The sequence below is a fragment of the Brachionichthys hirsutus genome, unplaced genomic scaffold, assembly GCF_040956055.1.
Source record: "Brachionichthys hirsutus isolate HB-005 unplaced genomic scaffold, CSIRO-AGI_Bhir_v1 contig_742, whole genome shotgun sequence".
NCBI lineage: Eukaryota > Metazoa > Chordata > Actinopteri > Lophiiformes > Brachionichthyidae > Brachionichthys > Brachionichthys hirsutus.
In genome coordinates this window covers 178,359-192,908 of record NW_027180367.1, presented here as the reverse complement: position 1 = coordinate 192,908, position 14,550 = coordinate 178,359, and the positions used below count along the sequence as shown (strand labels likewise).

Below are 14,550 nucleotides of genomic sequence, written 5' to 3'. Positions count from 1 at the left end.
AGGTACGTGTGTGTGCGTGTGTGAGAGACAGGGAGAGCTGAACAAGTTAAAAATTGTGAGCTCAATATATTCTCAAAATGAAATGAAATCTAAACATGAATGGAAAACACAAAGTCTAAATATGTGGATCAAGCTACTAGAGTTACACAACACACACATGCACACACACACACACACTCTCCAGGATGAAGTGGGATATTCCTGTGAATTTTTTAGCATCCATTATTTGCACAGAGGTAAAGAAGTTTCATGAAATATTCATTGAAATTGTCGGATGTCATTTCAGAGATGGAGAAAGGGTAGGTGGAGATGCAAGAGGGGAGGGGAAATAGTGAAAAAAAAAGTAGAAAAAAGGAAGAGAAGAGAGAAGGTACCTGTCGTCAGCGCCGAGTGTTGAGTGATGCCTCTTTTAAAGACCAGTGGGGTTTCCATAGAGAGCGCTGAATGAATAAGCAGGGAAGTAGTGACTCCTTATTCACTTCAACTTAAAAGGGCTCATTTTACGACTTCCCCATTTCTCATAGATCAACCACCTCCTGCTTTACCGCACTGGAGGGTTGAGGCTGCATGTTTGGGGGGAGGTTAACGCAATAAATTGGAAATTGCAGATTGTCTCGTCTTCAAGAAGATGAATGAATGAATTTCAATAATATGCTTTAATATGTCATATTTGGGGTCGGCACAATAGAATAGAAATAGAAATATTTTCCACGGCACACCTGACGATCTCTCACGGTTGGGAAACACTGGCATAGTGGATATACAACGAGATTAGGAGTGCTGCTCTGTATGGTGCTTAGGTACAATATAAAATACAAATAATAGTAGAACAAAACAACACTAATTGAAAGTGATAAACAGTGCATACAGATCGATTGTCCAGTATTTTGCATTTAGTAATTGCATGCAGGAATTGCACATGAGGTTGGGGAGGTGGGACTGCTGCCTAACAACAAGAAGGTTGCGGGTTCGATTCTTTTCTGTGTGGAGTTTGTATGCTTTTCCCGTGTCCCTTTCCTGCTATAGGCCCAATCCAATCAACAAAGAAAAGTGTATGCAACCCTGCCAAGAGACAGAGAGATAAACGAACCAGACCATCTTTACTGATAGCCAGACCCCAGCAAGAAACAACCTCAAACACCGGAGCAAATTGACTCACTGAGAGAGGCTAATGTCCCCATCAACTCTGGGCCCAGCCGAGTTCATGCATTCTGCCAGAAGCCCTCAGATAGGACCGGCTCTAAAACCGTAGCATCTGAAATGTATGAAGCGGCTCACCCACGTGCACAAACAAGGTGCTGCATTGACAGGCAGATATTTCAATGTGATGCTGTGATATGGTTTGATGTTCTGCTTAAATAAATAAAACACTTCACGAGATGTTGTGGGTGAATCTGAAGTAGAGCATTTGCTGAAATGGTTTTGCTTTTTACAGCACTGTGATCATTTTTAGCGAGGAAAGAGATGATCATGTTCATTGTTGGTGTGATAAAATAATAGATTCAACAGGATATCCTGATCCTTAGATGTACTAATCTTTACACAACCAAGGGAAAGTACTCCTGATTGGAGTCAAGCAGCTCTGCATATGAAGAGTAAAGTTGACAATGAACGCTAATGGCTACAAATGACAGGTTTATTATAGGGTGAAGTCCAGAGAAAAGCAGGGGCAGGAAGGACAGGACTGCTGTGGCCACCAAATAGCGACGATAATCAAGCAGGGAAATGGCAATAATAAGATTTGCCATTATGGGTCTCCTCTGTCCCCCATTAAGACTGTTGTGGCAGTAAATAGCAGGTACATTGCTCTCTTCAGGGTCTTTGGGATTGCTTAATGAACTAATGGCTTGTGTGGCCGTCGACTAGCTACTGACAAGTGGAGAAAACTTGCTTTCTAGTTATATTGAGTCCTGCCCCTGTGAAGATTCAACTGCTGCCTCTCAGGCTTCATCTTAACATTATGAGTATGGATTTAAAGCTAGGACAGAACTAATAACAGCCATGCTGTCAGTAAAGACCTTTCATCCTTGTGTCGAGTGAAACTGCAGGACAGAAGTGTGCAATTGAAACAAATTGACATACTACACCTTTAAGTGAAGCACACTGTCTTTTCTGTTTCTTGTGAAAGTGAGATGAACAGCCAAGAAAGGTCAATCGCCACAACTTTATCCCTTAACTTTATCCCTGGTGTGTTCCTAAGGTTTCATGATGCCATTCGTCAACTGATGTTCTCCAACAGACCGCTGAGGCTTTCACAGAACTTTAAACTAAGACAATCAATAAAAGTGACGGGAAATCAGTCACGCTTATCAAGTAATCAGGCTTCTTGTTATCATAGAAAGAGAAGACGGAGGGGAAACGTATGAACTTTTTTTTCCTTATTTGCATTAACAGGGCTATGATCTTGGTAAAATATTATTCACTGTGTGTGAGAATGCTGATTACAGCTCCCCCCCTGTTGTGCGTAATAGGAGACATTCACTCATCAAATATGGATGAAATGGAGGTTAATAATTTCCACCAGGATACTTTCGTCGATAGTCAAAGGGCAAGTAGACTTTTTTTTACGGAGACAGTGCGGAGATGATTAGAAGCAATGATCACATTGAGTAAACTGAAGATACAGATGCAATTTAAAAGGTGATTGATGGTTCATGGAAAATATATACAAAAAGAGAGACGGTGTGCATCATATAATTAAATGCCAGTGCTCCTGGTGATCCATGTGCATTGCGCTGCTACATTTCAGCACCACCAACAACCCCAGCATCCACCTGCAGGCTCCGTTTATGGGATACAATTAGTTTGCTCATCACTCTCCAATGCCTGTGTAAACATATCTGTGTGGAGTGATCAAAATCTGAGCCCAGACACGGAACATCTTTATGTTCTGCTGTGATAATAAACTCAAACTCACGAGCAGTTTGAATAGGAAGCTTTAGGTTGCTGTCGCTTGTACCTGTTTGAATATGATTCGCAGCTAATAGCCTCCAATCATCTAATACTGTGAAACTTATCCTTGCTTAACAAAGGATTTTCTTTCCTGTTAGTTTTTTTTTATCCCCCTTTCTGCAAATAAATACATTTAATTCACAACAGAGTGACACACTTTTTGGGAATGAACCTGTTGTTAGTAACAGTGGATATCTGTGCGCACACTAAAACGCCATCCCATAGCACATAAACATGGTAGTGGTAGATGACTCTATGCTATTTATCATGCCGTTTTATTCACACCTCGGTGTGCCTCTGTCTACATAAGTCTTTAGCCGTGTTAAACCATCATGATGCTTTTACAGCTTCCCACAATGCATTTGCGCATCTGCCTTACAGCACTGTTATCTTTTGTACTCACAGTGACGCTCACAGGTCCGCAATGGGACCTTACCCTACCATAGATCTTCTTTTAAGCTGAATGATGAGCTGGTGCCCAATACAAACATACATGCAACCAATTACTGCATAAGTTTAGTATGCAGTCCTCGCCAACCCAGAGGAGCACTGCCAAACACAAACTACAGGCAGGGGAAAGTGGAAAAGAAACCTCTACACCGGAATGACTGACCCTTTGATCCACACTTGATCTCCGCTTGTCTTCAAAAAGGCAGGATCAGTGTCAGGCTAAGGTCAGAAAGTAAAGGAAAGATGCCTACAGGGAAAGGGGATGAGTCTTACCCCTCAACCACAAGATAAGATCAAGTTCACGCAGAGGACAAATTGGTAAGTAGAAGGGGAATACAGTGAAAGAGTATTTTGATCAAAAGTAAAAAGAGAAATAAAAGGTATCAGATCAGAGACTGGTGGTTCATTACTACAGCATGGAGAGCTGTTAAAAACCTGATGATAATAAAACTCTTCGATTTCCTCTACCCTTTAACCTCCTACTAGCAAGGTAATTCAATCGGCCAGCGTATGGACAGCATAAAAAAAACTGCATAACATTGTCCAAATAACACTTCTGAAAATACTTGGCTTCATTTGGAGTCTTTTTGAAAGGCTCACCTTGGTAAAGGGAAACAAGCAGAAGCACAGACACAAAAGGCAGTCCTGAGTATATGATATTACGGATGAATAACGACTGCTCACCGAAAGCAATGGCGTTTGTCTTAGAGCACCATTATATAAGGCAATTAATATGCATAGACTATCGGTGTTTACTCTGCTCTGATAGGGTGTTGCTCATTAGAAGTGTTCAAAAGTCATGGCCACAGCTGATGATGGTAATTAAAAGGTTTGTGTTGCAAAGAGTGGTTCAGGAAGATGACACAGAGACCATTCATTTCTGCTTGAGACCTGGAATTACATTTAAATGGTCCAATCTGGTGTTTGTGTTAGGACTGATATGTTTTTTGAAGTCTAAAGTAATCGGCTGACCTTGGCGGTGTTGGTCGCAAGGCGGACACTAAAGCAGCACAAAGGGCAGGTACCTTGAAAAAAGGTGAAGACCAAAGGTGCCAGATATAGGGCTGGAGCTGGGTATTAGCATGGCTGCCACGTTTACTGCCCCGACAACTAATTTGCCTTAACATTTAAGCAAAAGGTCAAACAAACCTCTGTCCGAGCTTACGAATAGTGGGTCGCTGTCTGAAGAACAGCAAGCATGGCAAAAAAGACAGGGAAAAGGTTGGTCATTGACTTACCGTAGCTTAGTGAGAGCAGGGAAGTTGCTCTGGTCAGTGTCCAGATGGGAACTGCCTTTAAATCAGAAGTGGAGTTCTGACCTTACCCAGTCCAACTAGATCTCTTGCTTAAGGCATTGATTTGTTCAGAAAATCAGGAGCTGTGACAGTGAAGGGGGAAAATAAACATGTACAAAAAGAATACTGAACATATCATGCCTGCACTGTTTGAGGCAGTACCCTCAGGCAGTTTATGGTTATGCCTTTTTGTGTAAATGTGCTTTCATACAATTCTCCATGTTCCTATCTTAAGAAAACCGCAGCCACAGACTTCCGTTCACTTGAAGTCACGTCTCCGCCTCTTCAATTGGTGGTGGCTGGGTTCAATTTTAAACAGCTGGAAGTTCTATCCACCTACACTGGTCCTGAGAGCCAGAGATATGGATGCAGCATGCACACAGAAAACAGGATAGCTCCGGCTGAAACTTCTCCTGATGAAGCCCAATGGTATTGGGTTAGAGGTAAAACAATGAACTCAACTCTTTCTGCTAAAACCAGATTATTCAATACAATAAAAGCAAAAGTAATAATAATTAAAGTCTTGCACTGTTCAAATAGAATGATTATCAACACAGTGTAGAGTGTAAAGACTTTAAGAGCATGTATAAAAAGCTCATATTTCTCAGAAAGATGTTCCACCCACATGTTGCCCTTTTAATGAGTCATGGCTCTGATGGCTATTAAGTTGCTCTTCTGTAATGGTGACTCAGACCATGTTCCACAGGATACAGATCAATCCTCAGAATGATTCCTGTCCAGATGAGCCATCCAGAGACGCCTGTTCATTTAAAGGTATCATTGGAGACCTAGCCACTTTATTTTCAGCAAGCTGCCACTAACATTGATCAGTCTGTTTGGGACCACTCACAAGCCTGTGGGAGCTTGATCTGGGTCCTGCACGTTCACAACAGACACGTATAGTCTCTGACCCATGCACACTGATGGGGCTGCACTCTGTATTCTACACAGGAGCGAGCATGTGTACTCGCTAGTTTGAAGTTAGCAAAAGAAGACAGAGCAAAAGGGAGAAAGAAGCACTTCTTGGGGTTTTGATCTTTTTCCATTCATTGCCAACTGTCAAGCCGTGAAAACAAATGGCTGTCTTTCACTCAGCTTCCTGTTGAAAGTCACTGAAATCAAATTGCTGGGTTAGATTTGAGGGCTCAATCTGGAGTGGGAGCTTAGTGGCCACCTGTGGCACAAAGGTTGGTACACCACTCATGTAGTATACACTAAAAGAAATAAAAAAAATACTGAAAACAAACAATTTGACCTCTTGATGCCAGCAGTCACGGCTGGGATTCCAAATAAAGGCGTTTCCAAAAAGAAGTTATCCTGGGAAGAGAATCCCGTAGCAATAACAAAAAGGACTGGAGATGCTGAAAAGCAAGGTGATGGCACCAGTGCCCCCCCCCCCCCCCCCCCCACACACACACACACACACTATGTGAATGATACTGTGAAGTCATTAACAGTGAATACTACTGAAGTATCTGGGCCATGTCACAGCCCGCTGGTTTGACACCACAGCTCTAGAAATTTCCCCCTGCTTATTCATCCCGTCTCATTTCTTCCTCTCTTTGCATCCATTTTCCGGTCTTCCTTGACCCTTTTCTGCATAATCGTGTCTTCACTTGACTCCATTCATTTGTACATCTCTAATTGTATTGATTACAGGCGGAGAAAGGAAACAGTCCAGACATAAACCAGCCTCTTGAGGGATCACTGAGGGTCTGCCATTAAAGCTCCTCCTCTGGCCCCTGCAGCATTGGAGTGGCCACAGATAAATGAACAAGAACCATAGGGAATGTGTGGAAGCTGCTGGAATGTATGGTGTTTCTGATAACACATCATATCGTCTGTCATACCGACAGAGGGAACTGAAAACTGGAGAAGGCAGGGATATAGCAAAGGGGACTGTTGACTCCATTTCCCTCAGATATTATTTTGTCTGTCATGAATTGGGCGTAATGTAAGATCCCAAACTCAAAGATATAGAATAAAACCAAAACTGACTTGAAAAATTGAGACCCAATGAGAAGACATTGGCCATCATGATAGAGATGAGACGATTGTGATCAGACGGAATATGTGTATTTTTATTAGCATTATTTAACAGGCTCATGGCCCATGAAAATAAAATATTTTTACGAAGCCAACAAGACGGACTGACTTTGCCAGAGCATTCTTATGTAATCTGTGGCAGGAGACAGGCAGAGAAAGGTGAAGAAAATAGAAATTTCACACAATTAATAAAATGGTTATTTAAAGCAGGAGAAGAAGGCACTCTGACGACTAGATGGTTTCTAAACATGTGACCATTTAAATTACATTATGGCATTGCAAATATAGGCTTTCAAACTGAACTGCTGATTACATGTTTAGAAAATGCATTAAATAGAATTTTACCAAAACATTCCTTTACAGTAGTAATTAATAGAACTCGATGTGCTAAGACGAGCAAAGCTTCTTTAAAATTGTATTACATAATTCTGCTATAATATTTTATTTTACAAATCAGATAAAATGCGTTTGTTGTAAAAAATATTAATAAGAATCATTTTTCTAATTAATATTTTTTACAACAAAGAGTCTACCACGAACTATATCAGTGTTACAATCCAGGAAGGAATGCAGTAAAATGATGATGAAGAACCTGACAAATCTGACAAAACCTGAGATTCTGCATTTTGGCGCTGGAGCTGCTCGGAAAATGCAGAGTTTAATATTTGGACACCAATAGCTGGGCTAATGTCAAATATTCAGAAAGACATTAAACTACAGCCACAACTGCGAAAAAAGAAAAAGTCCATGTTGTAATGCTCTTCATTAAATTATTTGATTCACCCTATTTATGAACAACATCATAATTAAATAAATAATACACCTTTACCAAATAGAAAAATATACCTGTCAGTCAAAAGTGTCGTCTCAAAAAATAAGTCATATATATTTCACATATTAAATTAGAGCAGATTATTTAATTTATTTCTGGATCTGAGAAATGGCCGAGAGGATCTGGATAACACTCATTTTAAAACAGCATAATGTCAACCGTGTAAATAAACAGTAAACAAGCATAGAAGAAATATAACTATATATAACTGCCATATAATTAAGTTTAATTATGATAATTAATTGACATCCCAATTATTCACATTTAAAAACACGGAGTTTGCAATAGATAGTGGAACACAAGATAAGATAGCAAAATGCCACTGTAGGACAAAGAGATGAGCTGGGAAGAGAAAGGAACAGAATCTAGGCTACTTAGAGCCCAAAATAATATCATTTGACATTCAAGATGAGTGAGGTCCTCAGTGGCAAAACAAGCTCACTCAAGTGTTACCATTTTCCCATTAAGAAAGAGAGAGGGGTGAGCAGGGAATGACTCCATTCCACATTTCCCCTCTTTCATTGGTCAGTCATTCATCTCCCCAACCTATTGATCTCCACTTCACCAGATCATTGCTCTCTGTAACGCCTCAGCACCACCAACAGTCATAATAGTACATTTGCTAAATGAATGTTGAGCAAATAAAACAAATGCCCCAAACTAGACAGTCGGGACTATCGTTCACCTGAAGGCAAAACAGAGCCTTGCTTTAGTCTGAGACAGAGACACAGGCAGTAAGACAAGATTAAGTGATGCCAACAGACATGCATGCATCACTGACGCACATAGCATTTTATTTTTTTGGCAGCAACGTGGAAGTGAGAATGAGTCCGCTTTCATTTTCCAAGCGCTGGATGGAGGCCGATGGAAAGGTGAAGGATGGACTTTTCATTGGGCTCTGCCCGAATGCCATTTCTCAGAATGTCACCTGGCCAGCAAGGTCTTAGGTTTGCAGTCAGTGGCATTTCGTGGCATAATTAAATTTAGAAGAGGTGGCAGATACACAACAGGAGTGTTCCAATACTGGAAAGATTGGCATGTTTTGTGTAAAAGCAGTTATTTAGCAGTAATACATGACATGGGTAACGGACTAATGGAAAACCTTTCACAGATGACATGCCAGTCTATGATTAAGTAGTGTTAGAAATATCCATGGAAAATAATAATGGATGAAAAATAAAATAATAAGGCGTAAAGGGCTTAGAGTTCAAACACGGCAGACACGTTGCCTGCCGGGTCAGACATTTATACTTCACATGAGGTTTTTCTTAGTTTCCTCTTATTTTGCTCTCAAATTATTTTGAATACAGTCAGTGGAAATTACTGGCACTGAAAATTCAAAATGGACAGATATGACCGAGTCATAATTATATTAATTGTTAGTGATGATCTGTTCTCATTGGGTCTGTAACTGCACTTTTTCCTCCGTTTTAAACAGCACCTTACCAACTAGATTCCCTTCTCATAATATCAAATATTAAAATTATCCAAAAGAACAAGGTTAGAGCTTTATAAGTGCCATTCAACAGACCCTTGGAGCCTCGAGCCAGTCACATAATTAATATTGAAACTATTATCTACCTTTTCAATTGCATGTCATATCTGCAAAAATAGAGTTCTCATCTAAACGCTCAAGTGGTAAATAAATCAGTTGGATCTGGTAATTAAACCTGGGTCCACCATTTCCTCCTTTGTGTTGGCTTCTTCAGGCAATATCCCTCCCATTGAAGCAGCATGTCACCGCTTCCTATAGATAGAGGCATCTAGCCAATAAGTCTCTTAGCTATAAGGTCTACCAGAGGAGCAATGAAGATGGTCCTGATTAAAAAGAGGAGAAAAAATTAGACGAGAGAGATAAAGCTCTTAAAAAGATCAGCGTGGTTGAGCAGAGGGACTGAAAATAGAGAGCAGGATCACTAAGACGGCATCCGTGACTGGGCATGCATTAGCTGGTTACATCCAAGTGTGAGGAAAGGCGACATAAACTCCAAACACCCCATAACCCCACAGTCCCCTGGGAAATGCTAAGAAGACTTGTTGCATGGATTCTTTTTTCTTTTTTACCATTTCAAAGACAACAAAGAACCAGAAAAAAGTACACAATACATTTCCATTTTTACTACACAAGAGAAAGCAGCACTTTGAAGAAAGTGCTGCAATCCCTTTTAAAGCTGGCCGTACCATGTCACTGTATGACAACAGAAGTGCTGAAGTGGGCAGAGACAACGACCATCTTAAAGAGGTCGGTTTGAAATGAAGAAAGCATCCACTAAAAACACTGGTGTTAGTCTGTCACTCCAAAGCTTGGATGCGTGAATGCTGCTCCAACCATTGTTTTCAAAACAATGAAAAGAATCGACGCGGGAGCACTTTGACAAAGCTCTGTCGTTGACATGTATTGTTATTACAGTCAGGTCCATATTTACTTGATTATGTATTATGTGTGTAATTATTAGAGAGGCTGGGACCTGCAGCCAGTACTATTTTAGTAAGAGAAACAAGAAAATAAAATCAAGCAGAAAACCTGATTGTGGCACGCCGAGCGCTCGTCTCCACACAAACACATCGACACTATTCAAGCCCCGGGACATGCATCGTTCAAATCGTTTCTCCCTCCGTCACAGCACAGTCTTGCCTCTGGCCATGCACGTTGACACCAAAGCATCAGGAGTTGCTCACAAGTGGACGCCTACTCCATCCCTTTAGACTTTGTTATTGTAAGGCACGGAAGTAGGAAGAGGGGAAAAGGGACGCGAGAGCTGAGTGGGGTGACATTAACATCTTGTGAGAACAGGCATGGCCAGAATACATCCTCCAGGATGTGAGGATGCATAATCTCCCCGCAACATCTGGTGCAAGATGGGTAGGAGGAAACAGCATGAAGGCATCCGACTGTCCAAAGACTCTTGAGCGAGACTAGAGCAAAAATAAAGACCATTCAGCTATGTCCTCCAATGAGGCGACAGAATGCATGCAGTTTTTTTTTTCCTGCTTATTATCTGAAGTGCTTGGAAGAAGAAAAAAAAAAAGATTGCTTACAATCTTCTACAATCGATCACTTTGTTTGAACGCTGCAAATCTCTTCTGTGTTTAATGAAAAATGCAGTTAAACTTTATTGATTGGGAAGAATGCAGAAATTGTGTTATGCCTGTTCTTCAGTTGATATGGCTGTGTAGTTACCTCTGTAAGGTCGAAGCAGGTTACCACACAGGTGGTCATCCTTTAAGTCACAAATATTGAACATAATAACTGCAATAACTGTTGGAATTTGATGTACAAGCACTATTTGATCCGGAGAATCTAGGTTAATACCTCAATGGCATCGGTACATTTACCCTGTATTTTCTTATCAGTTGCTTTGCTGTGCATGGATGTAGAACACATCACGTGATTCAGCTTTACTCTACAAAGCATAATCTGGTTTGATTGATCCTATAATCTCTAATAACTGTAGGCCCCAAATATCTAATTCTGTGTCTCATGAACATCAAATATTGTATAATATATTACAGAGGGTAAATTAAAAATAAAATGCAATTACCCTTCCTCCCAGGGTTAAGATTAAGATTTAGGCCAATGTGCCTGGCTCAGAGAGACAAAAAAAATAAAGAAAATATTATTAACCTTGATCAGATTAATTTAAATCAGTGTGGTCATCTGAGAACATGTCGGACCCAAAAACCTCAGAGCCTTTAATCAGTTACTGTCCAGTTATGTTCAGTAGAGTACCAGTATAGTTTAGCATCTCATGTGTTCGTGAAACAGACATGCAAATGACAATGCCAGACCAGAGAAGGGATTACGCTGCACAAAAGAATGTGCCATTGTTCTTTCCATATCAAATAGCTGTTGTCATGGATACAAGGCCAATTGTAGTTCATAATTACATACTCAAAAACAAAGTCATTAATACTACAGACCTCCTTTGTCATCCACTCTTTGCACCACCTAGTGAAGCATGGTGTTTGATACACAAGGCAAGGGCATCCTTTTGGCACTTTGCACTCTCAATTTAGCTCCATGATGTTAAAGTGGCTACCTCTAGGTCGTAAGCCCATTCAATGACCTCTATTTATTTTTGCAAGCCCCTAAAGGAACACCACCGCAGTAGCAGACAAGGAAACCTGCACTTACACAATGAACCAACACATCCCTAATGGAGTCCCCTGGGGCAAAAAAAAGAAAAAAAAGAATCATCATCAGAGATGGCGATGCACGGCTGGTTGAGGTAAAAACAGGTTACTGCAGCAGGCAGATCATCAATCCAGGCCTTCCAGTGAAACAGCAAGTATCACCAGACCCTTTCAGGGGCACAGGTCTCTCTGGAGCTTTCAATGCCTCTCTACATCATCAATCTCAAGCAACGTTGGAACACATGGTCAGCGACACTAATTAGATATGTTCACAGAGAGAGGCTAAATATAGGATAAAGGAGTGGCACAGCACATGGAGGGTTTGCTATCAGTGACGATGAGCCATTAAACGACTATTGAGTTGTCTTGTTGGTGCACAATGCCCTGAGAAGAGGGACCACGACTCCTTGTTTTTTATTAAATAGCATGGCTTTGGAGAGCATACATTATTAGAGGCTGTTAGATTTGCAGCCTCCTCAGTTTTACTAAGTGGCCACATAAAGCTGAAATGTGTTCAGAGTCACCCGATGGGACCTTGTGTATAGAGTTGCTGGTGAAAACACCAAATGCTGGACACCGGATGTACAGAGGTGGTGCACCCCCTTACAAATAGGAGTTAGCACTCAAGTAATACTTAATCAATACTCAACAAAAACTCATGGCATGGTAAAAAGCCCCATAGAATATCAGAAGAAGATAAACCGGAAAACCGGAAGTTTTCGCTTAAAGGATAAAATATTTACATAACACTATATTTGGCATTTTGCTACAATACTTTGTACCCTAAAATAAATGTGTACTTTGTCCTAGAGACTGGTTTTACGGTTTAAATCTGATGTAAATTTAAAAAAAGAGGACACAGAGTTCCTCAGGAGTCACTTTGTGTCCCTTGAAGAATAATATAATAATAGCCTATATTTAATCATCTGTTCCTTTTCCTAACTCTCTACCCCCCAACCCTCTTTCTCTCTCTCCCTGTCTCTACCCCACCTCCGTCTCATAGAGTACCCCTTATTGTACTCTGAATCCATCTAGAGGGACCACTCTATAATGTTCAACTGCCTCCAAATATTCATGCTCCTACCTATTGTACTCTGAATCCATTTAGAGGGACCACTCTATAATGTTCAACTGCCTCCAAATATTCATGCTCCTACCTACTGCCTGACATTTTCCTATAAAAGGGATTCAGTGGAACGGACACGACATCCAGCATCAAGGGCGCGCACACACACACACACACACACACACACACATGCACAGTCATTAGAGAGGACTGTACAAGCAATCTGAGGAAATGTCAGAATTAAAATTGGTTCTACTGATGTAGCTGATGACAATAAAATTGCACCATGATATGCTTTTATATTTCCAATATGTAATAAAACAAACAATTCACGCTCGGTCTACACATTCACTTCACTTGTCCAGCTCGAATGAATAAAGTATGACTTCCGTGACATCCAAAGCTGGCTCAGGCTGAGTGATAATCCATCACCTTGAACTCAGCATGGAAGAGATGGAGCGCCATGAAACGTAACCACATGAGAGCATTTTACTTTTCAAAGCCGAGATTCAAAAAACGCGTTTTTCTGTTAATCAATGCAATGAGAGCGGCAAAGTCTGTTACCCAGCGGATAAACCTCTGCCGGAACAAAGCGAAGTGGAGACAGGAGCATCCTGCAGAGAGACAAGCTCAGGCCGGTGTAGCCGTAAAGTCTGCTACATCCAGTACTAGGTTTAGTGCCTGACCCAAAGGCTATAATGAGGTCCCTCAGGGACCCTGACTGGTAGCATTCATTTAACAACTTCAGAGCTCGTACAGGAAAGAAATGTAGGAATCTCAAAACTGTCAAATTCTGTTAACTGCAACAAAAGAATGCCGAATGTTAAATTGACAAGAAATTGCCAGCCTCTGCCATACATATAGGAATGAACTGCAGTCAAAACAAGAAGAAAAAGGACAAGATAAAAAAAGAAATTGATCATTCGAGTTGTGTTCTGGTCTTGTTCTAAACAGAAATGTAGGCCCCTGGAAGTCACTTATAACCGCAGTCCAAACAGACAATGCTCCTCTTACAGCTTTAACAAGCAGCCAGCATCACCATCAGTAGTGGCATTAAAGGAAGCCATCAGAGGGTTAAAAGAACAAAACATTTGCATCTTACCTTCAACAGCATACTCTTCAGCTTCAGGGAGGGGGTGCGCAGGACATGCATGGAAAAGAGAGAGAAAAGGCACAAAGAGCAAACTCATTAGGTTAAATCAGATTATTGACAAGTCAACAGCAAGTCTTCAGATCTTGGAGATTTGTCTTTCTATCGAATCTCCAAGATCAGTATAGATACAAGATGTTGTGTTCTTATGTGCCTGAAAACATCACCAAATGTTATTCTCTTTAAGACGTGTTCAGCAAGAGTGTGCAGCCCACAGTGTACCAAAATACTGCAACCCACGCTACCCTCCGCCTCCTGAACAGAGCAGGATCCTTCAGTCAAAGAAGATCTCCAGCTGAGAGGCCCGACATTCCCACAGTTCTTTCCGTGTCAGTGACACAGGCGAGGAGAGACAAATGGATCAGGCTCCAGCTTCACTCGAAACAGATCGAGCTTCCTGCCAATCTCCAGCCTCGGTTTAAAGATGAGGTATGACACAAATATGCAAACTAGCCTGTAGCTTGGCATATGGTCCCTGTGGATAGTTCGTTGAATTTTGATCTGCTGATGTGGCTCGTGGCCCGGGGGGAGGTCTTGAAGGGACACGTCTGTGTTCTAGCTTGATCAATAATGTTTTGATGCAACTGTACACACTGTGTTCAATGTGTTTGGCTGCTGCAACATT

The 14,550-nt window shown here is 41.1% G+C and overlaps 1 protein-coding gene across 1 annotated transcript in view; it reads right to left on the bottom strand.

Annotated features, from left to right (window-relative positions):
• LOC137914122 (neurexin-2-like) overlaps window positions 1-14,550 on the bottom strand; it is a gene marked incomplete at its 3' end in the record, with an annotated part of 146,204 nt that overhangs the window by 99,290 nt on the left and 32,364 nt on the right. The window contains exon 2 of the mRNA XM_068757739.1: window positions 13,878-13,898. Within this exon, the coding sequence (XP_068613840.1) occupies window positions 13,878-13,898 (21 nt within the window). The remainder of the gene's footprint in view (window positions 1-13,877; window positions 13,899-14,550) is intronic.